We start from the raw sequence: 27,764 nt of genomic DNA on the forward strand, positions 1-27,764 counted from the left end.
ATTTTACTTGTTTATTGGATTAATGTCAAATATATGAAAACTAGAAATAATACAGTTTTAAAGGGAAACTTGAACCTGCTATCCAACATTAAAAAAAATTTCCCAGTTGTAATAAATATTAAAATTCATATTTAAGTAAACCAGATTCAACATTTCCCCCAACCAATGCTGTTCAGAATCGTGGCTATTGGCCCATTTCAACACAAGTGTTATCAATCACTCTTTTCTTTTGTTCAAGAGTCAAATAGAAAATGCAGCTTTAAAAAGGACATGGAAGGAAGAGAAGCAGCAAAAAGAAGAGGGGGGAAATACAGCAGCAATGGAAAATAGATGAACAGTGAGCATCTCATTTCTGTGTATGAATCCTGGATGCCAACAGCTCTTATCAGATTACGCACCTCTAACCAAGGGAATCCATCAGACTCTGGGCAGCAGAGCAGCTCGAGGGCATAACTGACACTTGGCCCTGCTCCCTACATGAAGCCTAAACATTAATTTTAAAGTGGTTTTATTTATAATCATCTGGTAGCAACAAACTAGAGAGGAAGATGGTCAGTGGGTGAATAACATGACCGTGATTAAGAAATGTGTGGTAGAAAACCTTCTTTGTTTAAAAACCAGGTGTTGCACTGGGATATTGTGCCTAACCAATCTTAGATATCAAAATCCTTCAACTTTGGGACTTTTTGTGGATATATAAAGTCAAAGGCAATGCAGTGGCATGGAAAGAATACAGACCAAAGTCGGGAGGCCTTCTACCAGCTCTTCCTCTGTAATTAGCTTTGGCCTTCCTCAAGTCAGTTCCCCTTTGGTCTTTGGCTTCTCATGATCAAATCTTGCTTGCCTAAGGGAAGCAAGGCATGAGGAAGATGGAATATACTACCCTGATCCCCCTGCCTAAAGAAGTACCATGCCTCCAAGTATCTCAATTTCAGACTCTGGACTGCAGTTTCTATCCTATCTCTTAGATGAGGACCCATCATACAAGGCCACATGGCCGTCCTTGAGGCGCTGGAGTAGACAAGTATTGTTTCTACCGATGCTTTACTCCAGAAGTTAACAACGCCATTCCTGATAAATCTATGTGGGGATTCACAAACTCAAATACCTACAGGGACCTGGAGGATCACATACATTAGTAAAATAGTCAAGGAGTGTGACTGTAGGGCCTGGTGGAGACCATGATAAACGGTTCCCACAATTTTCCATGAAACTCCTTATTTAAGGAGAGACTCAGCTTTTGATAGTCTTCTGCTCAGCTACTCTTGCCCAGCACCACTCAGCCTAAAACCCTGCTCTCAACAAGAATCTCGTCACCAGAATGGAAAGCTGCAGAGGCGGCACCATGAAATGTCACACAGAAGACAGTGAGAACTGTGACAAATCTACAAAAGCTTGGAGGTCTGGCACCAAGTTTTAAACTTCCCTTGGGCTAAAGCACAGTGTTTGGCATAATCAACTGCTCAATAAATACTTCTTAAATGATTTTTTAAAAATCTTAATTAAGAACCACTATTACTTCTCATTGCATGCTCTTCCCTGGGGTGACTGGGTCAGACTGATAGATTTATCCAACAGGATAATGACCAGAGAGCAAGAACTCTGCTAGGATAAGCAGGTTACACCCATTTGAATTTTGCTGGCCTTTCAGGGGAAGGTACTATATCTTATATCTCTTTTAAATTACTTAAACAGTATTTACTGAGCTTCTACCTTCTACCTGATGCTTTGCTAGAGACTTCAGGGAATCCTAGGGTTCAATATCCTCCTACAAGTTGCCCATGGTATATAGTAGGGAAAGAGGGACTGAAATGCATACAACTTAAAGATAACAAGGTGTACGGGCGACTAGGAAACAGAATGAACAAAATGTTATGGCAACAGAAAAGAAGGAACAATTCACTCTCTTGGAGAGGTCAGTGAAGGCCATGTGAAGAAATCACATTTGAGCTAGACCTTGCAAAATGACTGAGAGAAAAGGAGCAATGACATTCTAGAAAAAGCATATGACATGAGAGATAGTGTAGACACATGAAAGCCACCCCCCGCCCTGTGTATTTGGAAAGGGAGGAACAGCCTAGGGGTTCTGAGCATGGGGTACATGTTATAGGGTAACAAGAAATGCATCCCTGGGTCCTAGAAAATGCCAAATATTTTTGTCTGACAATGCTCTGGCCTCAGGCCTCCCTCCTCAACACCCCCATTTGCTCTGGCCTCAGCCTTTATACTTATGAATAGCAGTGGCTGTTTCTCTAGCTGCTCAGTGGTAGCTCAGGGAAAAACTAAGAGCTGAAAAGACAGTAGCGAGGCCCAGTGGTCATATTAATGTTGCCAACTAATATTCCTGAATGTAAATGTTTTAGACAATCATCTCAGGAATTTCCTTTACAGATTTATACTCCTAATTTAAAGCACACATGTAACACTTCTTCAAATGAGAATAAAAGAAGACAGGAATAAATATTACCAAAAAAATCTTAGCTTAAAAAAGAAAGCTACTGAATCAAGCGCAGAATTAAATTTAGCCCTGAGTAGCCTGGTAGGCAAGGCAAAAAGATCAAGAATGAGTTAAGAAATTCTCAGCAGCAAATAAAAGAAGCATCAGTTCCTTAGAGATAGTTGATCTGTGCACACCAGGTTTACCAAGAGGAGAAGAGGAAAAGAAAATGTGGAAGAGACGAAAGAACAAAGGAGAAAAAGAGAGGATTTAAAAACATATCTCCCCCTCTTTAAAAAAAAAATAAAGGCAAAATTCCCTCATTAAAAACCATCAAATGTTTTGTTGGTGAGGGGACCAAAGGTTTAGTGCCTGGATATGTTTTTCTCCTTTGTAGTCTCTCTCTGTTGATGTTTTTCTGGCTTTCTAAGCAAAGAGGAAACCTCGCCCATTCCTGTAGACATGCATTTATGACCACATTCTCCTGGCCAATAACCCTCCGTGGCTCCTTGAGGCACTTCTCAAGGGTGGAGTGTCAGCAGTTGGATCTGGTTATGAAGCGACTGCTCCTACTGCTCAGGTTGAACGCTGGCGAGTTCAGTAAGGGCTTCAGGGCAGAGCTAAGTCATTAAGGACAAAATGTGCAGGCACATTTGACCTTTGGAAATGCAGCCCTCGTTGGAAGCTTCCAGATTCAAAACAAAAGCTCCAGGGCTGGAAAAAGAGTTGGAGGAAGCACGCTGTGAGTGCTGGGCCCATCCCCCACGCATTCCCCAGTGACTGAAAGGCTCACAAAATCAATAGAGCAGCATTATTAACTTTGCAATATCATAAGAGAAGGCTTCACTCTCTGCCTGGGTGGAGGGGAAAGACTGGGAGAAGCAGGCTGGCTCCAAGGGAAAGGATGCTTCATTAAAGTCTTAACTCTAGGGAGGCAGCTGCCACGTAAGCTCAACAGATGAACCTGGTGTTGACAGCCTCCCAGAAAAGTCTTGCCCTCGATCCAGGAGTTACGTGGAAGAAAGTAAAGCTGGAGCAAGGTCTGAATGGCCAAGAGTTTTTGTACGGTACAGACTTCCAGAAGGTCATGCCAGGGGACTAGCCAAAAACAAAATTTTAAACACATCATTCAAATGTAACACTCTTTCAATGGCAGTGTCGAATTTTAAAGCATCCCACTGTTGCTAATTTTTCACTCACTTTTCCTGGGTTACCTGCAAGTATCCAAATAAATACTTTGTTTTCACCAGAAGAAAGTGCAGAGCTATTGTTATACCTGAATGGAAAGGAAACCACCAACTCTATCCTTATGCCCTCTCCGATTTGCCTAGAACTCCCATCGGGCTGGCTCACCATTTCCCATTCTCAGATTCAAGGAGCCAATCCCACTGTCTCTAGGACCAAGTCAGTGTCACCAACAAATCTTGTGCACACCTAATGACCAAAGAGGGGTTCATTTCATCTTTCCTTTCATATGAAGTATGCTTTGGTCTCTCCTTTATTTATCCTGCCCCCAACCCTCAATAGTGACAGTAACTGGCATTGCAGGGCTGCAAATTGGCAGACATTAAAGGTAGGCAAAGTAAATTTTCAGATACGTCTTAATCCCAAAATCCTTCCTCCAACCCCGCAGATTAAGCAAATGTCTTATCTCTGTAAAGTCATTAATGCCTTCAGCTTCTCCAACTCTAGACAATAGCTTAAGCATCCCCCGTCGCAAATCATACCTACATCAATTCAATCCATTTGCTGTTAAAGAAGTATCACACTTCCCAGAAACGTTTTTCCCTTTAACTACATACCAAGGCAGAATTAGGAGAAATATAGCTTCATACACTCATTGTCACTGTTCACATCACTCAACAGGGGACAATGGCAACTTGCCAATCAGTTCTGGAGCAGAACGTAAGAAAAGGAATACTCATCATAGCTACATTTTTAAAAACCGGCACCATTGATGACGATAAAACACCTCCTGCTTTTACATGCACAGACTTTGTTACAAAGGAAGGCCTTCACGGACACGCAGAGGCAAAATCTCTCACCTGCTCTGCTTTGCTATGTAATACGGAAAGACCTTTAACTTTTCCTCTCCTTCACTTCCCTCATTTTCTTTTCTATGTAAGGAATACTATGCATCTATTAGAAAATAAGTTAAGGTTAAAACCAAAATCTTTAAACAGTAATACATGTACTCAATGCCAGCAATATCTACGGAATATGGGATGTGATGACTTCTTTGCTTAGCAAGACTAAAACTCCGGCCACAAACATAGCAGGGAAGTTATAAACCCAAGAGGCTAGTCGTACATGAAATAAAAGTATCTAAAGGCTCTAAGTTTTGTCAACCCCGAGTATCTGTTCCATTTTAGATTCCTTTTGAGTGGTAACTGTAAACTTTCAGGAAAAAGTTCTGGGAACATGTTGGGGAAGTATACCAAAGAGCTGTCAGATGAACAGGAAAATTCCTTGACTATTTCAGATGGGACTGGGCAAGTCACTGAAGAAATATTCTGTCTTGGCACCCTGTCCTTTTCCTTATATCTCGGTCATGATGCAAACTTCTGTGTGTATTTATTTATCTTTGGGTTCTACTTCTAGACTCTAAACTCCATAAGAGCAGGGACGATGCCCACCTGGGTCACTACTGCATCCTTAGCACCTAAATCAGTGCTTAGCATATTGAAAACCCTCAACAAAAGGAAGAAAGGAGGAAGGGAAGGACAAAGAGAGGGAGGACTTAAATGAATGAATGAAAGAGAGAACCAGGAGAGTGATGTCACCAAGGTGGCGACACGGTTCATTCTTGACTCCACTTCCTCTCATAAGATGAGCCACTAACAACGATTCATAAACAAGGCACCACTGAGAAACTCAAGAAAGAGAACCCTCCCCCAACAAATCACAGAAGAGAAATGAAGCACAGCTACAAAATTAAGCACTCTCTACTTCCCTTTCGATAATCTCAATGGTTTATTACGGACCAGTCTTCATCCCTTGTCCTAATGTCTTCATCCCTTGTTAATGAATGACATACTCTGATGAGCAAGGGCCAGTTGACTTCAGAGACTAGGAGTGAGTTCTGCTCTGAAGTGGCCAAGAAGAAGTAGGTGGACAAGTGGACAGGTAAAGGACAAAGCAGTCCCCACAGCCAGAGAGTTTAATAGAGACATGGGATTCTTCTGTTCTCTTCTCTCCACCTCTACCACTCTTACATTAAGGCTGCTGGTCCAAAGTCCTCAAATTTTTTCCATTTTTACTTGTAGGTGAGGTTGGGGAATTCAAGATCCACTAGAACCAAACACACCTTGCATCATTCCCCTTCCCTGCCTACTCCCTGAACATTCTCTCTCTGGCCAGTGTTCCTTAAGTACCAGGGCCAAGGATAGTGTACCCTTGACCCCTTCCCCAAGTCAGACAGACCAATGTAAAACCATCACTGCTGACTCCTGTCTTCTTTCCTGCCACCCTGAGGCCTCCCACTTGCTTTGTTGGGCTCCCCCTCCCCTCCTCTGGAGGCAAGGTATTCCTTCTTCCTCAGACTTCATTCTGGGTAGAGGGAAGCCTTTCCCTTGTTCTTTGTTTCCCTGAGGGCCCTCCTCCCCCAGAAACAAATACCTCCCAGAAGATCCTGAAAGTAAAGCTTCCAAACTTCCTTTTACTTACTTCACTCATGCCTGCTCAGCAAAGAAAGTAATTGGTGATAACAGAAGGAAAAGTGGATAGGGGAAGGGAGTGGAGGGGAGGGGAAGGGAGAGAAGAGGAGAGGACAGGAGAGGACAGGAGAGGAGAGGAAAGAAAAACAGTGTAGTGCTCACATCATCTCTCTTTACCCTGACCCCTCCCTAGAGGGCTTGACTCTACCCCCTGCCATGAAGGAAGCACCCTGGGGACAGGTTGGCCTGGTGAATCCCTGGTGAGCTGCTTTTTAGTGGATCAGATACTTACCTGGATGGGCCAGCCCAGAAGCTTAGCAGGAGATGGGGACAGGTAAACACTGGGAAGCCAGAATGAAACAGTACTTCCCAACTGGATCTAACTCCAGCTTTATCAATGATAAACCTGATACTCAACCTCTGTCTCGCTGATTCTTGACTCTATTTTCTCAAATACATTAAGGGCAGGAGAAGTGGGCTTAATTTACTGACTGCACTAAAAGAACAGCAGTCGTGCTATAATTATAGACCACTATTAACAGTCTAAATTATTGATCCTCTCAAGAAGCTTGGTAATTTTTAAACTAACATATAAGACTTAAAAAAAACATACAATGAGGAAAACACAAGTGGCCCATTATTCCATCACCTGGATTGCTCTTTAAAAAAAATTAAAGCAATGAACATATGTGAAAGTAAAAAACATTTATTTTTTTTTAATTTTTTTTTTTAACGTTTATTTATTTTTGAGAAACAGACTGAGACAAAGCGTAAGCGGGGGAGGGGCAGAGAGAGAAGGAGACACAGAATCCGAAGCAGGCTCCAGGCTCTGAGCTGTCAGAACACAGCCTGAGGCGGGGCTCAAACTCATGGGCCTTTGAGATCAGGACCTGAGCCGAAGTCGGACGCTCAACCGACTGAGCCACCCAGGTGCCCCAAGTAAAAAACATTTAAATGGAACAGAAAGGGTATAGAAAGTAAAAATTTCCTTTTCCTCACCCCCCATCATTCTCTCCTCCTTCTCCCCCAAATTGTCGACAAATACTTACACGTATCCTTCTATTTGAAATGGTAGGCATATCAGCATATATAATAGACATTTGTATTTACTCTTTTTTCTCATTTACACAGAAGACAATTGGCTTTTCGTTTTAACAGCCAAGAGAACCCCGTTGCAAAGAGGCTGGGGTTGGGAGACCTGATTCCTTCTAGCTCACTGCTCTATCCCTGCCCACAACCACATTTGCCCCTCCTTTTCTAGGTGTTTCTTTCTGCCACACCTACCCCACTAACTCCGAGCAAGTGCCTCAGAAGGAACTAAGCCATCTGATAGCTATATAATAAGACATCTCCTTTGGGGGAAGCTGGGTGGAGGGCGCAAGGGACTCGGTTAGATTTGCAACTCATTGCTGAGTCTACAATTATTTCGAAAATAAAAAATGTTTTTAAAAGGGAAACTAAGTCAGTGCCTGATGGGGAAAGTTACTGTGGAGGAACCCTCAAGCGGGAGGCAGAGGAGGAAGCGACAATGGCCAAGCTCTCTGCTAACAGAATGTGCTGAAGGCCAACACCAGCCCTTAGCCCCTGCTGCCCACGTGGTGCCTGCTGGCCGGGCCTGCAGATGAGCCAGCTCTTTAAATGTCTTAGGACTGGTTTGATTTTCTTTAAAAAAACAAAACAATGTTTTCCAATAAAGCTATTTGTCGTGAACTTAGAAATGTTACCACTAGATCTGGAGCATGTTGTGGGGTTTTTTTTTTTTTTTTTTTTTAAATAGTTGAGCATATTTCTATCCTCTTTTAAAAACTCAAGGGGCGCCTGGGTGGCTCAGTCGGCTAAGCGTCCGACTTCGGCTCAGGTCATGATCTCACGGTCCGTGAGTTCGAGCCCCGCGTCGGGCTCCAGGCTGACAGCTCGGAGCCTGGAGCCTGCTTCAAATTCTATGTCTCCCTCTCTCTCTGCTCCTCCCCTGCTCACGCTCGGTCTCTCTCTCCTTCAAAAATAAATAAAAACATTTAAAAAAAAATTAAAAAAAAAAACTCAAAACTAAACCCTAAAAGTATATAAATATTTAATTTTGTAGAGAAAGGTATGGTTCTCCAGATGGGGAGCCCGTCCAATTCATGATCTCAAGCATTTTATGGCCCCACTTCCCTGCAAATCACACTGATGGCAAAAACCCAGCTGCATAGTCAAGTGTTTTGCCACATTCCTGACCCCGGAATCAGATTTCTCATGCGGGAGGTTGAGCCAAAGGGGTGTCCTGACAAATCCCTACAGAGGTGGATTGAGAGGCTGACATTCTGGCCCTCTTCGTCTCCACTTTACGTTGAAGGTCTGGAGCTTCAGCAAACTGGAAGCTGCGAGCCTCAGGGGCCCCATCCCAGTCTACCTACACCAAGGGAGGAACCATATCTGCCATCGGACCCAGCAGACAGAGCAAGAGCGGCCCGTGCCGAGCCACCACACAGGCTGGTCCCCAGGGCCATCCCAGGTGCAAACTTCCATCCGCTTCTAATGGATATAGAAAGACAGAGCCACTCAAGCCCGAAAGAGAGAGAGGCTAAAACCCTGGTGGCTCCTCATCGACAGAGGAGGTGTGCTCCCATTTCCACCAGTGCTCCAGGTGAGGCAGTCTGCGACTGGACCTTTGGACCTGACACTGGCCTCCTAAGTCCTCATCAGTATGGCACCTGTCTTAAGTAGCATGGAGATCTGAGCATCCTTAGTGGAGTCGGTGTGGCCCTCACGTCGTAGAGATCAACCTCCCTTTTTATCTATAGTTACCTCCTATGAGGAGCATACTGTCACTCCAATCCCTATGTAATGTAAGCTGGGTTTCCCTGGAAGTCAAGCTAAGAGGTCACGGTAAGTCTAGGACTTCCTACCCAGGTAAGTCCCCATCCTCTTATCATCTATCAACATGTGACAGTACATTGTTAATGAGTCACACAGTCTTCCACTTTCAGAAGCAAACTGTCCCCAGAATTCTTACTTCTACACAAACCCCAAACTTCCTTCATCTCTGGGTACAAACGCACGCACACACACACACACACGCACACAACTGTTTTGTGAATGGTAAAATACTTTAATCTTTAAAAATTTATCTTAAAAATTAACTCAAATGTGTCATCTTTATCCAGAAGTTTTGACATACTATCGACTATAAACTAAGTTTACTTTTTCAAAATTTATGTGAAAAGCCAACACACACACACACACACACACACAAAGTAGAAAGTTTTGTGTCCCTGCTTTTAGACAGCCAGTAGGAAAATTCTTTCAAAGTGCCATGAGTAAGGCACAAATAACAGCCCTATTTGAGCCAATAAGAAGCAACTATATTCCTGCTCAGAAAACTGAACAGAAATCCTAAGGAGGAAGAAAGCGAACAAGAAGTGCTAGTCCAAGGCTTGAAACAAAAGCCTTCCCTGCCGAAGAAGAGAAAATAATAACACCGTATGGCATGTGACAGTTTACAAGTCACTTTCACATCCATGTATCATTTGATTATAACAATCCTATTATTATAATCCCCATATTGCAGATGGGAAAATGCAACTTTGCAATTTGCCCTGGTTTATACTTACAAAGTCAGGACAAAATTCCAGGTTTTCTGACTCCAAATCCCTTGACTTTCCTACCACACTAGGATTTCTCAAACTCCATTTGCATTCTACCTTTCTGTATTTTTACCAAAACAGCGTTCCATCTGTACAACCATTTCCCTATCGTTTTCTTTTTTCATTGCCTCACTAAGGCATTATGCATGCATTAAGGCTACATGTATTTTTAAATACTTGTCCTGTAAATGTCCGTCCATAAAAGCTAACCATAAAATTAAAAACAAGAGAAGCAAAATGATAGTAACTTTTAGCTAGGTGTTCGCCTGCCAATAGTTCTGGGTCTGAGATCTGGTCTCTTTTTTGTGAGAAGAAGAAGAAGGAGAAGGAGATGGGAAGGAGAAGGAGAAGAAAAGGAGGAGAAGAAGGAGGGAGATGGAGGAGGGAGGGGAGGGCAGGAAAGAGAGAAAGAGAAAGTGAGAATGCAAGAAAAGGAAAAGAGAAGATGGAGGAGGAAAAAAAGGAAAGATTATCAAGCCTTTGTTGTTAAAAACATACGACTACAAAGCTGAGTCTTTCTCCTTGAGTTGGTCATGGGAGTGGAAGGAAAAAAAAAAAAAACTGAAAAGGGGAAAAGATTACCTTCCGTGGTGATTCCTTGTTATTTAACAGTGTTCTTGAAGCTCAAGAAGTGCAGCCAGCCCTTTAAGAGGCATGGTCTTCAGCTGTGCTGCACCATGCATTGTGTTAACATGGGAATGCATTTAAAATATTGAAAACGGACTCACAATTCTTGAAGGCCCAATACTGGCTTGGACTTACCTAATGATCTCTAAGGCTCGGACAGGTTATCTGCAAATTGAGGAGGAGGGAGAGGAATTGCAATAAGGTGTCCCATGGTCCTCAAATTCTAATATTTGTAAAATCCTAGTCTCTATGAATAAGGAGCATAAAAAGGAGATCATGGGGGCAAAAGCAGGAGGAGAAATAGGCAGACACATCTTGGGTAGAAAGACAAAGGTTTTTCTGCATTCTGCTTCTCTTTCATGGAAAGCTGTGTCAGAACATTTTAAGTTCACATAACGTCTACATTTTTCTTTCTTTCCTTCTTTCTTTCTCTCTCTCTTTCTCTCTTTCCTCCCTTCCTTCCTTCCTTCCTTCCTTCCTTCCTTCTTCCTCTCTCTCTTTCCTTCCTTCCTAGAAATATTTTTTCAGAAATGTTTTAATGGTAGCTAATTCACACAGGAAGGTAAATAGTTATTAAGTTAAAAGTAATGAATATATATATGAACAAGATAATGACCCTCGACCTTTACTTAACACTCAGAAATTTTTAAAAAGGAAAAGGAACTGGAGATTGGAGAAAAGGAGGAGAAACCCCCAGCATCAAGTAATTGAAAGGAATGGCTTTTTTAAACAGGAAAAGAATGACCCTGAAAATCACCATCTGGTCAACCTAAGTGATATCCTTACTAATCTAAGGGAGCCACTATAACATAATATATTTTTTTAAATACCTTTAATGTAGAACAGCATCCTGAAAGCATTAGAAAATGAAGGCCAAGTGCCTTGCTGGCAGTATTTGCGTGCCAAGGGTAGGAAGAAAGCAAATTACTGGATTCTCAGGAAAGTACTTTATTATAATGCCCTGGGGTTCTTCACACAAAAAGCATCACTTCCTCAGTGAAACAAGTCGTCTAAAATCCACCTCAACAACAACAAAAAAAATCAGCCGTTAAAGCAGTCAATAGGATTCTGTACAACATGTCTCTATGTCAGACTAAGAAACCTCAGAACTGGCTATATGTTTTTCTTCCACAAAAGGAGTTTTTCCCACCACTGACCCATCGGGTCTCTGGGAGTGACAAAAGAAACCCTGACAAATAGCAGTCATTTGGTAAGGAGGGCTGTCTGACCAAAAAATATGTTTAGTTCCGATTGTCCCTTTTGCTCTCACTTAGACCAAGGGGAGGCTGCACGCTCAGGAAGCTCCGTTTCCAAATTGGAAAATGTTGCAAATACCAATAAGGAATGAACATGCTCTGGAGCAACTGCTCGGTGCAGGCAGGGAGAGGGGTAAACCAGATGGTCTTCTCCATCCCAGATTTTGAAGATCTACAACAGAACCTGGATGACTCGGAGAAATTCAGATGCAATTTGGAAGCTGCTTTATAAGACAGAATCCTAAACAAAGGCACTCAACAAGGCAAAGAAGTCTAAGATGCAATGAAAATGGGTTCTGGGCAAGAGCAGAAAGCCAACCGGTTTGACACTGGGTGGAGCGGGGGAAAAAAGGTTGTCCCCCAGTCATAGCATTTTGGAGGGGAAGGTGCCTTCAAGAGCTGCCAGTCTAAGGGTCACAAATCCAGACGCATGCTCACCAGGTCAGAGATCAGGAAGGAAGCTAGGTAGAAATAATCGGTACAAGGTTAATTGAAGAGTGCCTGATCTGTCTAAAAGCATTCAAACTAAAAAGAAAATTGAAATAGGTGTGCTGGTCAAATAAAACACCTCTTCAAGCCAGTTCAACCTAGAAGCTTCCTGCTTGTATCACTGATAATCTAACTTTCCCTAGCTCTACCCCATGGTGTAATGCACAAGGAAACATACTAACACCTAAGGACCAGAGGGGTCACAACATTTGATGACAAGCGCAAAACACTGGGTATATGTGAGCCAAAATGGCAGGATTATGTTGCAGACTAAAATGACGTTAAATAGAAAAAAACTAAATGATATTAAAGCAAAAATCTTCTGCATGTCTTAGGTTTGGATATACTAAGTTCACATGAAAACAAATTACCATCCAGTTAAACACAAAGCTACTGAGAAGCGGGGGAGGATGTATGCAGAGAGAGGCTGTATGAAACAACACCTAAGCAACCAGAGACTCAGGTAGTTAAATCTGTAGTTAGATTTGTCACAATGGACCTGGATTAGCGGCAAATGGAGCTCTGACTTCCATGTTCCAGGCAGAAAAAGTGGGGTACTTAGAATCCTTACATCTTGTTTTTAAAAATATTTTTCTAAGTTACATGTTCAAGGTTCCTTCGAAATACGTCTCAAAGAGCAATATAAGAAAATTCCTATCCATTCCTGGTATTGGCTAATGTATATTTTTACAAGATTGGATAAGTGTGGGACTTTTAAAAATGTTCATTTATTTTGAGAGTGAGAGAGAGAGAGAGAGAGAGAGAGAGAGAAAGGAGAGGGGCAGAGAGAGGGAGAGAGAGAATCCCAAAGCAGGCTCCACGCTGTCAGCACAGAGCCCCACGTGGAGCTGAACCTTACAACCATGAGATCATGACTTGAACCAAAATCAAGAGTCAGACGCTTAACCAACTGAGCCACCCAGGCGATCCACTTGAGAACTTTTTTAAAAGTGAAATGCCAGGAAAAAGATCTCATGGATATAGTAAGTCGTATGAAGTCTTCCCAGGAAATCTATGAAGTGGGGAGAAGGATGAGAACATTTTCTCTCGAGACAGCCGGAAGCAGACTAGACAAAGAACTGGAAATGTTCTTTCAAGGAGCCCCCCTCCTGCCAACCAACGGGACCTTCCTTCTCTGGCTTCTACGTATCTGAGAAAACACAAATGTACACACTCCACAGAAGGAGGGAAGGCAGTCTGCACACAGAGCTGGCATCCCTGAAATGAATCTCTCCATAGGTGCTGGGCTAAACCTTCAGTATGAGGAAATAATCTTGGCGTTTTATAGCAGCATGTGCGTGATTCTTCCCCCTCCCCCATAAAACTCCCAACACGAACAACCACATCAAATTATTGCTTTTCAGAGGCCAATTCAAAAACGCCCCACTTTATCACAGAAAGAATATTCCTTGTGTATGTGAGTGCTTCCATTATGTCTTATTTGAAGGAGGAAAATGAAATAAAAATCCTATCTGAGATATTTATAGATCTCATAAAACCTGATTCACTCTCATAAGCTGCTGTAAGCTCAGTCATCAGGTAAGGCAGAAATGGCAGGTGTAGTAACCAGCACTGTATTATGTTATATATGCCTAATTCTGGCTCTTAAAACATAACCACATGCTGGAAAAACTTAAGAGAAGTAAGTCCTAAGTAAGACTGGAGAGAAAGAAAGGGGAATGGCTTCGACACATGCATGAGCGGGCCAGCCCGTCATGTAGGCCCCCGGTCAGGCCAGTCCTGCCCCAGGTCTAAGTATAAGAGACTTCACAAGAGCGTCCCCTGTGGGATGGATGAAGGAATGCCATGCCCGATGCCCAGCCCTCACTCTCGCCCTGCCTTCCACCATTCACCTTTCCCTAGCCATTCCGGTGATACCATTTAGAGAAAAGAGCATCGTGTCGCTTTGCACTGTAATTGGGGAGAGGGACGATGGTTGAAAATGGAGAAGGAAAGGGAATTTGTTAAGTGGATGCTACATGCCAGACCGTGGGCCAGAGAGCCAACGTGCCTGCCCTTACATGGGCATTATTAACTCCATTCCACAGACGCCAGAATGAGGCTCAGAGACGCTGTCTCAAGGTTTCAGCTCTGCCTTATTCCAACACCTCCATGTAATTTGGCTACCACCAAACACTGTGACCTCAAGGAGATGTAGCACAATCCAGTCCTCTTAGAGATGACAAAACCAAGCCCCAGAAAGAAGCCATACCAGAGAACGGTTCAAATCCATACAGGTCCATTGGTTGCCAGGCCATCGTCTTTAGCTTCTGTCCTGGTGTCTCCTATCTAATCAAGAGTCTGCATAAATGTTAAAAATTCAGAGTGTCGAGCAGACTGCCTGAGTTTGGATCCTGGCTCAATCGCTTCCAAGCCACTTAATACCTCCAACCTCGAGGTCTCCCTCCGTAAAATGGAGATCCACAGAATCTGTATCTCACAGGGTTGGAAGGACTAAATGAAATGCTGCAGATAAGGTGCTCCAGTGAGATCATCCACAGGAATGAAGATGTTAGACATATATTAGATATTATTATAATGCTTACTTGGCGATAGGAAGAGTCACCAAGTGGAAAGAGGGAAGAGGAAAACGTGTTCCACCACTGGTCTTGCAACTCATTTACTTCGCAGCCACAAGAAGACAACTTGCTCAATCTTCCTCTGCTTCCATTTTCCCACCTCTGAACGGGAAATTCTGTAATATCTGCCCGCTCCTTGGCCACAGGAGGAACATGCTAACGACAAGAGACCATGAGCAAAACACCCTGATACCTTCTGAACAAAAGCTTAATACAGATGTTTGTTAGACGCTCAAAAGCAGTGAGAAAATCCCCATCACAGAGGAAATTATCTCCTGGTCCATACTGAACACTGAGTGAGAGAGGCAAATGCACAGGTGGGGGCTGAACAATCTTAAGAACACAGAAGTGAACCCAACGACTCAATTTGACACGGAGCAGCATCCCCAGGGGCTTACGGAAGAATCAGCTCCGCACGGGGCCTCTTCCCAGAAGACATCTTCTATCATCATACGCAGGGACTGTGCTCTGTTATCGGGATCTATGGTGGCCATATGAACAAACATCAAAAGCTCAAAAGGTATGGGACGGGGGCAATCTATTTCCACTCCTTTGCGTGCTGACAAATGTGCCGCCTCTCCAAAAATAAGAGCCAGCACCGTGAGCACTCCGTTGCATTCCTGCTACCCAAGCTCCGGAAGATGAGCCCATGGAGCGGGGTCAGGAACAGGCAGGCACTCCCTTGCACAGCAACTGCTCCACAGCTAATTGCCGTTTTCACAGCTGGGTTGAGCTTTCCAAAAGGCATCCTTCAACCCTAAGCTCTGAGCTCCTCTCATGATGTTCTTTCTCCCCAACCCGTACCCCCATCAAAGGCAGTTTATAGATAAAAGGATGTAGCTACAGTACATACATTTTTGCAAACATCACAGTGTGAAATGGAGGCACTTCTAAGGCTTCTTTGTGAAGATCACCACATGCCACGGTCATTACCACAAGAGCTAAGCCTTCCACGGACAAGGAGGCAGCCTCCTTGCCTGGATGTCCTCCGTGGCAATTTTTCCACAGTTTATTTTTGCTCCTCTTACTAGAGACATGGGCCCTTTGAAATCCTTTATAAACAGAATCTACTTCCAAACAGTGAGGTCAGTAAGAAATATGGGGAGCTGCTTCCTAACGTCTATCTGGCATCATCCAACAGATGTTCATGCATGCATCCATCCCTGTGAAACCACAGAGCAGGCTGAGGTAAGTGGAAAATCATGGTCAAGGGCCTGCCGCGAATGAATTATTTGAAGTACGGCATGGCGGCAGTTGAACGCCCAACACCACAAAGGTACCAGAAACGGAGTTTGACCAGGTTAAGTAAACCTGTAGAGGGTCACAGGAATGTGAGCCAAATGGGACCACACTTGACACTTTAAGGTGAGGGAAAGCAAAACAAGAAGGATGAAACAACGCTTGGGCAGTCGCTATTAACCAGTGAGCTGGATGAAGTGCATCCACCGGCACTGTCCTGCTTTATTCTATACCTCTGTTACACTTGGACTCCAAGTTACACAAGAAATCAGGTATTTCCATATAAGCAGCAGGCACCGACGACTCTGATACACCTGATATTAACTCTCTGAAGCTTAATGGCTCAAAGCCTTGGCTACCTATTGGAATCACCTGGAAGCTTAAAAACCAGCAACAACAACAACAAAAACAACCATGCCTGGCTTCCGCTCAAAGGGATACTGACTTAATTCGTCTGGGGTGTACCCATGATTGAGAACTATTTGCTGCAGACATAGTCAAATGTTAACTCCTGTCATATCATAATCGCTGCATATGTATTGAATGCCTACTGTGTGCAAAGCTCTCTATGAACCTGAAGGGTTACATATTAAAAGTTTATTAGCAGTGCACCTGGGTGACTCAGTCAGTTAAGCATCTGACTTTTGGTTTTGGCTCAGGTCACGATCTCCTTTTTCATGAGTTCGAGCTCCACATCGGGCTCTGCCCTGACAGTGGGGAGCCTGCTTGGGATTCTCTCTCTCTCTCTCTCTCTCTCTCTCTCTCTCCCTCTCTTTCTCTCTCTCTCAAAATAAATAAATAAACCTTAAAAAAAGTTTACTATCAAAATTATAATCAAGGCATCAACTCTGCTCTAAAATATACCACCTCATTGGAAAACTAAGTCAGCGGGAAAAAAGAAAAGAAAAAGAAAGGAAAATTGTACTATAAGACAAAACTAAAAAGCATCATGAAAAATGAAAAAGCTCTACACAAGAGCGTACAAATAGTAGCAATTACTATCGGCCAAGGGAAGGGAAAGGAGTGTCCTGGAAGATGTGGCAACCATCTGAAACTTAAAGGATGGGTAGAATTTGGACAAACAGAATCAGAAGGGAAGAGGGAGGAAGAAGGAAAAGGCTAAAGGAAATGACAGAAATAAAGACAGAAGCAGGAAAGGCACAGTCATCCAGTTTGGATGGCATTTACTGCACTCAAGAGGGGGAAATGTGACTATTACCCAGGCCGGGAACTGGAACATCTTAGAATATCCTAAGTCCTTAAAGTTTGGCCTCATCCTATGTGCAAGAGAGAAAAAGCCATCGACAGCTTGAAAACATGGTGATGGAGGTAGAAAGTCAGTCCAGGGGAAGTGCAAGGGGCTGCTCTGGGGCAATGGCAGAGGGAGCAGGAAGTTGAAGAGCACGGTGTAGTATGTCAGGGGCCAAATCAGTGGGATTTTCCACCTGATTGGATTCAAGGGAAGAGAGGAGCCAAAGATGACTAGAGCTTTCAAACCTAGACCACAAAAAAGAAGGTCATCTCAAAAAAGAAACTGGGCAGCCAAGAAGAGGGGAAAAGAAGTTGCTGAGTTCAAGCTTTGGAACACATTCAACTGGGATGATCCTGGGACAACCCCTAAGGGCTTTATTGTCAGTCCCATGTTTTCAATCCAAAAGTGGGGCCTGAAATTCAAGAACATATCTGGAGTTGGAGATGGAGGTCACAGCTTTGAGGAAATAAAGAAGTCCCCTTTAGAGAGGAAACTGCGACTTCTAACATCAGTGAGATGCGTTCCCACAGAGAGTATCCCAAGATTGGGTTGAGAAGGGAAAAAATCATCAGGCACAGGGGCAAAGAGCACCCTTCATTTCCTTTGCTCAGGATGGCCATGTGGAATCAAGCCTGCTTCATCCACCAGCCCCAAAAGGACATTCTGAAAGGTTACAGAAGTTGACTTTCTTCCCAACTGCTTATCCCAATATGGAGTATTTTGCTGTTGTTGTTGTTTAAATTTGTAGAACATTACAACCTCACTGCCCATCCAACCTGCTCTAGAAACTTAGAAACACTTCATATTTTTTTTTCCTGAATTGGCACATGATTGCTGTTACAGTTTTGTTCAGTCCCTTTGTTGGCCTGGTGTCAGCGACAAAGCCATTGAACATTCGATGCTTTTGACATAAAACTCCAGTTCTATGGTCCATCCAACCCCCCTACTGCCTACATCCTACACCCTCCTTACTCCCACTCTACGTGTTATCATTTAAGTGACAGTCCTTTTGTAAACAAACCTACACATATAATTGGGGGCTTTTGTTCGTTTTCTTCAGGACAGTGTACATTTTCCAGGTTAGCACACATTATTAAAAGTGGAAAAGGGATTAAATCATACACATAAGCCTTAGCCAAGAAAACCAAGAGCTTGGTTTAGGCCCCAGATAATTCCAAAATTCCATGTACTAGTCCTGTTCTAAGTAAAAAGGGCATTTTCTTGTTCCCTTAAAGGGGAGAGAGGAAAAGAGAGAGGAAGAAAAAATGAGAAGTGACTCAAATTATATTCAGACAGTGTAACAAAAAGCAAGCAAACTGATGTGGGCATCCAAAAGGGTCCTGAGCCCTGGAACCACCAGCGCTGTTAACCACAGGTGTATGACCTTGGAGGGTTCAATGCCTCATCTGCTTTAACAACCACTTGGTCCAACACTACAGTCTTTGAACTGAAGAAACCAAGACCCTTTTCAGGATTTGAAATTCCAAGATTCTATGTTCCTAGGTTTGGTACGAGGCCTGGGGCCTGACTTTCAATATGGACCCTCAGGGAATGTCAATAAACCCAAATTCAGAAATAGATATCGCATGTGGCTCTACATTAATTATTTTAATTACCTCTAATCATTTCCGAATGACACAGACATGGATGCTGTTTCCTGGCCATTATGGACATGTGTATTCACACTGTATACTCATCTGCCCTACAAGGGCCACCAGCCCCGACAGGCCATTAGCTAAAAGAGCAACAGGAAGTAGTAAATCTAAGGCACACGTTATGAACAAGGTTGTAGCAAAGTGGGGAAACACAGATAGGCATAGGGCAGTACTCAAAAACTCACAAGACTTACAATTTCTTTTTCTGGCAGTTATGTTCTGATTCTGTACTACTGAATTTTGAACATGTTGACTTTCCCCTACTGGGAGTCCAGCTTAGAGGGCAGATATGTAGTAAAAAGTACCTGCAGTGTAACCTTCACTCACAAGCTTATATCCAAGTCAACTCTGCATCACCCCAAGAGTCTCTTTGCACCTAACCAGCATTAAGAAAGGACTAAGTCTTTACTGTGACATATTTTCCATATTTTAATATAAATAAAGAGAATCTCACAAGGTGTGACCGACTGCATTCACCAGCTCAATCAGGAACGGTATCGCCATGAAATCAGAAGTCACCCACACCTCAAGCAGGCTGATACTGGACCCCTAACCAAGACTGCTGCGGACTCTTGGCTGTGATACCAACGTTACGACGCATGTGATGGCGAGGACAGCTAGAAGCTGCTCTATTGCAGGGAGAAATGGACACAACACCCTTAGCAGGACGCTTAGCAAGTTCTCCGGCACACCAAAATACCAAGGGAGGAAAACAAAAAGGAGTCAAGATGGTAGAAATAACCCTCCAAATGAGCAGCAACAGATAAAGGCAAGGAAGGGGAAGGAACACGATCATGACCGTGTTTAAGTGAAAGCATATCCTGGTAAAGGCAATGCTTCATTTATTTGGGGAACTCTTACACTAAATTGGGAAAGGACAGTTTCTCAGGTGGATGCTCTAGGGCGAGCACACGATGTAACAGGGTAGAGGGGTGTTTCTTAAGTTGCCCACGTTACATGCAATGCTCATGATTAGGTACTGCAAATCGTTCCACGGATTTTAAGCTATTAGTAGTTGTAGAGCTTCCTAATCTCTGTACTTGTTAAGATTCAGCAGTTTGGGTTAAAATGTTTCTACTTGTTTATGCTAAGTAAGCATTCAGATGATTCAGGAAAACAAAGGGATTTCTTTGCAGAGACCAAATCTCCACCCCTCACTCTCCTGGCACCACTCAGGTTAAATCGGGGAGCTGTCCTAAACTTTCAGCAAATCCTAATTCCAACATACATGCTAACTGACGTACTGAGTGAACAGAATCACAGAGTAGTCTGCGTTCACCAGTCACAGGGTCCAGCATAGGAGATAAAGAACTCCTTGCCCACTACTACAAACTGCAGAGATAGGGGGCGTCAGCCATTCGATCAACACGAGCCAGTTGGGGCTGGCCAGAGTAAACTGTATTTTCCTTTGCCCCATGGGCACAGAGTGATTAAAGAAGACTGCAATGCCTTCTTGGACTCAAAAAGTTAAAATACAGGAATTCTCTGAAGGGAGAAGAATCTGAAGATTTATAAGAGTGGCTACTAAAAGCCCCATTAGGACCCTCTCTAAACTAGTCCCATTTAAGTGGAGAGGCAAAGAGCCCCCACTGGCATTTATATTTAAAATGGGCTGGAAGAGAGGAAGAACCCACATCTGAACACTGAAGGTCTCTGACATACCCACACATAAATCATTTCAGGGTGAGGCTGTCACAGTGCATCTTCTGCTCTGCCCTTTAAATGGATTGGACCCCAACATCACATTCTCCTCAGGGTAGGGGGGGTGGTGGGAGTTGCATGGAGAACAAAGAAGTCACCGTTTCCTTTATCCCCCCACGGAAGACAGATGTAATGAGAATATCTGCAGTGTAGCATCCACTCCCTTTAACATACTAAACTACAAACAGGTAGATGGAATGATCGTGTTCGTGACCCCTAAATCGACACAAAGATGTCTCCATTAAAAAGAACGTGGAAAGAATCTATTAAAGAAAGGCTAAGTGTGTGATTGATTGCATACACATGTGCTTTCATTTGTAAAGCTACATTTACTTAGTGACTGCATCCTTATGAAGACCATCTGAATTACAGGACAGTTTTCTTTTCCTTTTTTTTTTTTTTTTTTTTATCTCCCAAGTCATTATTTCAAATTAAAAAAAAAAATAGATTGATGGTAACTAAAGAGCACCCACATAACATACAAAAAGGCAAAAAAGCCAGCTAGTTTATCCTTTCAGTGTGGTTAGCTAGGCTCCTTTGTGTCTACAAATTTCCCTGGGTGGTGCTGTTGCCAAGAAATTCTAATTCATGACAAGGTTTTCTGCAAATTGGGGACAGAGGCAAACCTACAGATGCAGGGACCCTACAGTTTGCTTTGTCTTTCCGGCTGAGACAGCACCTGGCCGCTCAGGCCTGTAGACGGCAGTGCACAGGCCAGGGCACCAAAAAGAGGAAGCAGCAATGTAGCTCAGAGAACAAATCCCATCCCTGGTATCATGAGGCTGTTCTTGGAAGGCAACCATTTTTGTAGGCTGTCCCCTAGAGATGCCTCGTATCAAAAGCCCTTGTAACAAGCGTTACAGGGTGCCTGAAACCAAGATGAAATTGCAGTGTTATGGGGACACTTTAGTTCTTACTAAAGTGCCATTAGTTTAAAACAATGGGGGAATGGGGGGAGGAGGGAGGAATGTTCTATGATTTATTTATTTGTTTCCAGTAGCAGTGGAAAATTTTCTCTGAGCAAAAAGGAGGCCTGAAACTGACCCCATCTGCCAATTATGAATCAGCATTAATGACAAGCATAATTCCATAAGAGTTTTCAAGCAAACATACCATGCTCCTCAATGACATGAAGCAAAGCTAAGTGCAAATAACAACTTAGAACTTCATTACTTGACCCGCACTCCTGAAAGAGCAGGCGAGGTATGGAAAATATATCCAGATTCTAAAAGTCTTTGTAGCTTCTCGGAGAAAAATAACCAAGTGTATCATATCAAATCCTTTTTATTTTCCAAGGCAACAGCGGGTCCAGAAAAATCATGATTTCTATTGGCAACAAAACTCATGAATGTGTTTCCCTTTATCCATCAGCAAGTGGTACCCTATACGCTACTCCAGCTTCTGTCCTACCTTTGACTTTTTCCTACTTTTGCTCAGACAGCTCTTGGAAAATTTCCTGCAAGTTTCCAAAGAACTTAAGGCTAGTAGCCTTAAGAGTTGTGCGTCAGCTGAATTCCATAAAATAATAGACCACAGAAGCACAGTGTAATTTACAGTTATATGACAGGCAGAGATGATGTTACTTGGGCCAAGTGCTTAAGTATGCAGTCAGAGCCGGGGAATGGAGAGCTGTTAATGTAGGATGTCCATCTGGATTTTAAAATTACACCGGCAATGATTTTCAGAGTTGGAGCTGTATGTTGCTATAGACATCACTGCCTGAAAGCCCAATGTCAAAATGACGACCCCTGTGACAGCAGGACCATCCCAAGCTCACTGACGGTTAAGCAGGACGATGATCCCAGACCCCAGTTTAAAATAACATCCCCAAATAGTCCATCTTTAATTTTCAAAGGCACAGATGTTCTTGGGTTTATCATCCAAGCCACTCTTTCTCTACAAACCAAATCAGATTATTAGAATCTCTGTATTTCGTTCATCTCAAGGCCAGGTACACTGTTCACTTGCAGAGAACATCTAATAATTGCTCCCCATTTGACCTCCAAAATCTGATTACCCCAGAGCATCAGGAAACTTCCTCCTGCCTGGGGTTCTTTGCAACAACCTTCTTAAGCCATTTTGAGCAAAGGAGTCTCAAAATTTCACCATCTGATGGTTGATTTGGCCCCAGCAGTTGCATATAACCATCCCCCTCTCCTTATACACAGAAGCAGCAAAGGGTGGGGGAGGGGAGGGCCAAGGAGAGGGAGGAAGGAAGAGATGGAGGTTGGAGGTTTTGTCATCAGCATGAACTTAAGAGTCATAGTCACCTTTAAAGAGAGCAGTTGTGACTATAGAGAGCAGGGCAGAAAGGTCCTTGGAGTGATATCTTATTTAGTAGTGCTTCCCCACAAGTTATGTTTCGGCATAGACTAGGAGCATGCTTCTCAAACAGCTTGGCAAAGGGTCTTAAGGTAAGAGTAGTTGCCAGTTGGAGAGGGTTAAGGCAAGAAGTAAGGAGGGAGGTGTGTGTGTGGGGGCGGGGGGGGGGGGGTGATATTCCTTGGCCTGCGGTAGAAGCTAAGCTAGAGGTTCCTTGAAGGAGGTGAGTGGAGACGGGTAGAGAGAGGAGGGGGAAGGAAAAGCAGAGAAGGCTTCTGAGGAAACAATAGATCTAACACATCCCCGAATTATCAAACCAGTGATGCTTCTTTACATATCCAGACTTTCTCCTGGACGCTCTAAACCAGATCTAGAAAAGCAGGTTTCCTCTGGAGTGGCCTTCCCCCGAAGCAGGCTTTACTACTGTGAAAACTTGAACCAAAACAAAGTTGTGTGATTCATCAGGAGGGAACGCCGTAACAAATAAAGCCAACTTTCTTCCCTCCAACACTGCTTAACAGTTAGTCACAAACAAGGGCTGCCTTGGGCAGGCTGACTAAATCAACAGATTCCCTACCCTAACCTGTCTAGACAGTCGTTAATACGCAACCGGTTTGACACCAGTGGGCTGACAATGTGAAATGGAGGCTATTTCGGAAAATGAAATTCTGGCCACATTTTGGCTTAATTAGCATGTGAAATAAAAGGAGGAAAAGATCTATCGAGACCCTTCATGAGACAGTCTCATTAAGGAGGGGGGGGGGCGGAGGAAGGATGCACTGAAGAAATGCCTTGCGCTAAAAAACGTATGAACTATGTGCGCACTGAGAGACAAAGTCGAGTGTATCTGCCAGCATCCCTGGGCAGCAACATACATGTGGACACAGGGGCCGGTACCTGGAGGAGAACTCACAGCCTCTAACCAGGGGAGAACAGTAACTAGTAACAAAGGTACAGTCAGAGGATCGGCTTTGCCCCTCTTCACCCTACACCAAAAGCCAAACCTCACCCGCGAAAGCGGCAACTGTTACTTCCCAGCCTCGAGCTGGCAAATCCCGCTTTGGATCCTGGCAGGAGAAATTCAGCCGTTCATTAGCCTTAACAAGCTGCTGTCATGGAGCGAAGTTACATGAGCAGCCACACACCGAGCCTCTCTCGGTCTTCCCCAAGGGCAGGCTGGTTTCTCCAGGACGGACTGTGCGAGTTCACAAGTCCGATGTGCAAACCCAGCCTGTGTTCTTGGACGTTCCATGGGGCACAGTGTAGTATTTGTAAAGGATACCCCAACCCCCCGCCCCCCACCCACCATCTTTCCTGCAGAGTGTCCCTTCAGCAGCTCCTAATCCATGCTGAGAAAACCACTGTTTCCGCAGCAGATCTAGCACTTTCCACTGACCAGCACTTTCTTTATTCCACTTCACAAAGCCCGGTGAACTTGTCACCAGACCCACTTTGCCCTCAGTGGGACGCCTAGCCAACTTGGCATCGGTGCCCTTCAGCATCATAGGAGTTTCTTAACTAGTCCTCTAAGACAAAGTCAGAGGCACGGAAGCACATACCACCCTTTGTCAGAGGTTGTGCTGTCTAACTAGGGAGGGACCCCAAACAAAAAAAGAGAAACAGGGACACATACAGAGGCATCGCACTGGGGAAACCTACAATGCATGGTCAGCATTAGGTAGATACATCTTCCCGTGCTCCTCCTAGATATCCTGGAATATCTTTTGTCACTGGGCTCCTCTCCCCTCTGCCCACCTCCTCAATCTCAAAATCAAGTTTCTCTCTTGTCTCGACACTGGCTAATTACTGGGAAAACACTCCGCTATGCTCCTACCTCCTGACCCCCATCTGACGGTCGTCAGCACCAGTTGAAAGAACTGAACCCGATTTAAGGTACCAAGCAGGTAGAGCTCGAGCATGTAGGGACGCGGTATCCTGGCATTAATGGCTCATCGAGCCCCAAACCACCTTTCCACCCGGTTCCTCCGAACCCCAGAAGTTACGCAGGTCTGTGCTGGGGACAGTGAGCCCGACAACGTGTGCGCAAGGATGTGTGTTGGTGACTGAAACGCAGGCAGCTCAGACCGGCTGCACAGCTCAGCACGCTAAGGGGTTAGAGGGTGGGTGGAGAGGTAAGCGCAGATGACTGTTTCCGAAAACATTTTAACCAACAAACAGCCAAAAAAGGGTGGGGGGAATAAAACAAACAAACAAAAAATTCAACCCCGAGCCCACACCAACGCAGCCCCTGCGCCTCCGCCGCCACCACACGATTTACACAAGTAATTTAAATCGTTCACCTGCTGCCAGGTCTCCTCCAGGGATGGCAAAGCTGAGAAGTAGCCGGTGTCGTGGACAAGTTGTAGCTCCTGGAATATACTATAACTAGCCAACACGTCCATGCTGCTGCTGCCGGGCAAAACGGGAGGAGAAACCCTCCCCCGAACACAGTTGGGTCTGTTTGTTTGTCAGTCTGTCTGGCTCACCCCCCAAGAAGGCAGACATCCAGTGGCCCTTTTGTTTTGTTTTGTTTCGGTCAACTAAAAAGGAAAAAAAAAAATCAATGCAGGAGAGAGGAAGAGAGGAGGTGAGAGAGGAGAGAGTGAGTGGGGTGGATGGAGAGAGGCATCCAGCGTGTACAAGTGCAGACCGCTGCCAGGAAAAGGGGACTTCTCCACGGGAGTAACAATTCCCTTCCAGGGCTCTAATCACTCCAGCTCGTGGATCAGGAAGGGGGATGCAAACTCACTGACACGAAGCTGCCATCTATTTCTGCAGCGCTGTTCGCTCCTAATGCAATCTTTGCTCTTTATTTTGGGAGGTTGCATTTTTTTTTTCTCGCGATCGCTTCTCTCCCCCCCCCCCCCCCCCCGTCCCTTCCCTCCCCACCCCCCACCCCATCCTTGCTAGTTTGTAGTCTCTCCCCCCTCCTTTTCTCCTCCTCCTGCTCTTCCCCCTCCCCAAACTCCCCCCCTCCGCCTGGCTCTCCGCGCAGCCGTGGGATCTCGGAGGAGGGCGTCCATTAGGCCGCGTGTGACCATGTAAGGTAAACAGGGGGCTCATGAAGTCACTGAGGACCAATGGGGAGCGCGGAGCGGGGTCCGGGGCGGGGCTCGGCTCTGGCGGCGAGCGCGGATTGGCGGGCTGCGGATCTCCCTGCTGCCTTACAAGGCGGTGCGAGGCGAGCTATTTTTAGAGGGCTATATAAGGGGGCTGAGGCGGCCGCGCGGCGGCCGGGGAGCGCGAGCGCGAGGGACGGGGAGGGCCGCGGCGACACTCGCGCCGGCTCCCGGGACGCCGAGGCGGCCGGGCTTGGGCCGCGCGCCGGCCTCCGACCTTCGCTTCGGTGCCTGGCGGAGCCCCGGGCGCCGGGAGCCTGCGCCCCTCGGAGGGGCGGGGTCGCGTGTCGCCTTCCTGGCGGTGACGCGGCCGGTCAGGAGGTGAAAGTCCAGAATGCGGGCTTAGGATGCCTCCTGGAGGAGGAGCGGGGCGGGAGCCTGGCGGAGCTGCCGTCGGGGGGTGGGGGAGGAGGCAGTGACACTTCCCACTCCGCCCGGCTCCGCGACCCGGGGGCGGAGAGCCGCGAGGGAGAGGCGTGCAAGGGGGGGGGGGGGGGGGGACTCACTAAAAAATAAGCCGAGAAAGAAAGAAAAAGGTCCCCAAAGCCCTTTCACAAATTGCCCACAGGCTGCCAGGGCGCAGGAAGAGGCGCCCGAGGAGGAAGTGGCACACAATGGAACCGAACAAAGGGGAGCGGCGCGGAGACAACGACCGGCGCCCGCCCCCCGCACTCAGTCCCCGCCCCGGTGCGCGCCGCCAGCCGTCCTCCCCTCGCTGGGACCCCACGCGGGGTCCGCGTCGGGAGGCCGACGCCCAGTTAGCGTTGATCGAAAGGGGACATTTCGCGGGAGTGGGAGTCAGAATGGAAGGCGCCCGGACCGACGCGGGGCGCAGGCAGCTTCCGTGTCTCCCCATGTGGCTTAGGGAGAGAGGTGTCTAGCGAGCTGCGGTGGTGAAGAGTCGGAACCGGATCCGGCTCTGGAACTGGCACGTAGAAATATCCAGAGATACTCCTCTCTTAGATGCAAACCCTGCACACGCACGTTTCTAGGGTCGACCAGTTGTTTGCTTGACCTTCCGTGGTCAGTGTGATTCACGTTTCCCTGAAATGTACCATGAGCCAAGCCTACACCTTTGGAACGACTGCAGAATTCGGTACTTCTTCAGATGAGAAACTTAATTTTACTCCTAAGAAAAGAAACCCATCCACCTTAGTCGCCCTTCTCCGCCTTCTCTCCTTCTGACTCTGTGGGCCTCCATATCATAATATTTGTAAGATTCTGCTTTATAGAACGAGCATAATTTGAAATTTAGTTCTTGCCAGGGGAAATGAAACAAATTACTGGGCTTGAGGAAAGTCTAATTTATTCGCTTTGTGATGTCTGGAGTTCTGTTGGTTAGACCTACAGCATCCGTTGTAGGAGAATAATTGGCAGAGTTACTGGAGTGTATATAAGACGTGCAAGGATCTTAGTGCATTTAGTATGAGGTATATACACATTAGTAGTGCTAGGGGAATGATGGTACAGAAAGGTTAAGCGGCTACATGAATAAGATGATATCATGATAGCACACATATGTGTTAGCACAGGGCATACTTCTCATGAAGGCCTCTCTTTGAAAGGCCAGATGGGCCTTTCCCAGAAGTAGAAAACCACTTAGAGCCATCACATCCCAGTTAATGCGTTAACTTGATCCTTATGGTCACTGGTGCTGCTGCTTACTGGCCCTGTGACTGAGCTTCCTAGCTCAGACCCTCTGATTACCCATCTCAGAAATAGAAATAATGGTATCTGCCTCGCCTGGATGTTGGGAAGAATCAAAGTAAGGTTTGCAACTCACCTAGCATAGTATCTGGTGCTATT

At 45.2% G+C, this 27,764-nt stretch overlaps 2 protein-coding genes across 4 annotated transcripts in view; one reads left to right on the forward strand and one right to left on the reverse strand.

The window, feature by feature from the left end:
- The window catches only part of KLF7 (KLF transcription factor 7), an 87,213-nt gene extending 61,940 nt beyond the window's left edge, over positions 1-25,273 (reverse strand). For both annotated transcript variants that reach the window (XM_025932086.2, XM_086719449.1), the window contains exon 1: positions 25,140-25,273. In XM_025932086.2, the coding sequence (XP_025787871.1) occupies positions 25,140-25,241 (102 nt within the window). In that variant the 5' untranslated portion in view covers positions 25,242-25,273. The remainder of the gene's footprint in view (positions 1-25,139) is intronic.
- A 372-nt stretch (positions 25,274-25,645) lies between these two features.
- On the forward strand, positions 25,646-27,249 carry LOC147578642 (uncharacterized). 2 transcript variants are annotated; one of them, XR_015255475.1, is made up of 2 exons: positions 25,646-25,885; positions 26,527-26,684. XR_015255475.1 is itself a non-coding variant. In XM_086719450.1 (2 exons), the coding sequence occupies exons 1-2, from the start codon at positions 25,920-25,922 to the stop codon at positions 26,821-26,823; spliced, it is 657 nt and encodes a 218-aa protein (XP_086575576.1). In that variant the 3' UTR covers positions 26,824-27,249. The 2 variants fall into 2 exon arrangements, 1 of the variants encoding a protein (XP_086575576.1); XM_086719450.1 differs by lacking the exon at positions 25,646-25,885 and adding an exon at positions 25,920-26,279 and having other exon boundaries at positions 26,527-27,249.
- Positions 27,250-27,764: the final 515 nt, after the last annotated feature.

This window comes from Puma concolor, chromosome C1, assembly GCF_028749965.1.
Source record: "Puma concolor isolate L17-30 chromosome C1, mPumCon1.1.hap2, whole genome shotgun sequence".
NCBI lineage: Eukaryota > Metazoa > Chordata > Mammalia > Carnivora > Felidae > Puma > Puma concolor.

Coding starts and splice junctions, on each gene's coding strand:
- LOC147578642 (XM_086719450.1), top strand. CDS start 25,920: ATGGGGAGCGCGGAGCGGGGTCCGGGGCGGGGCTCGGCTCTGGCGGCG. Junction 26,280..26,526: donor GTGACGCGGCCGGTCAGGAG/GTGAAAGTCCAG, acceptor AATTGCCCACAG/GCTGCCAGGGCGCAGGAAGA.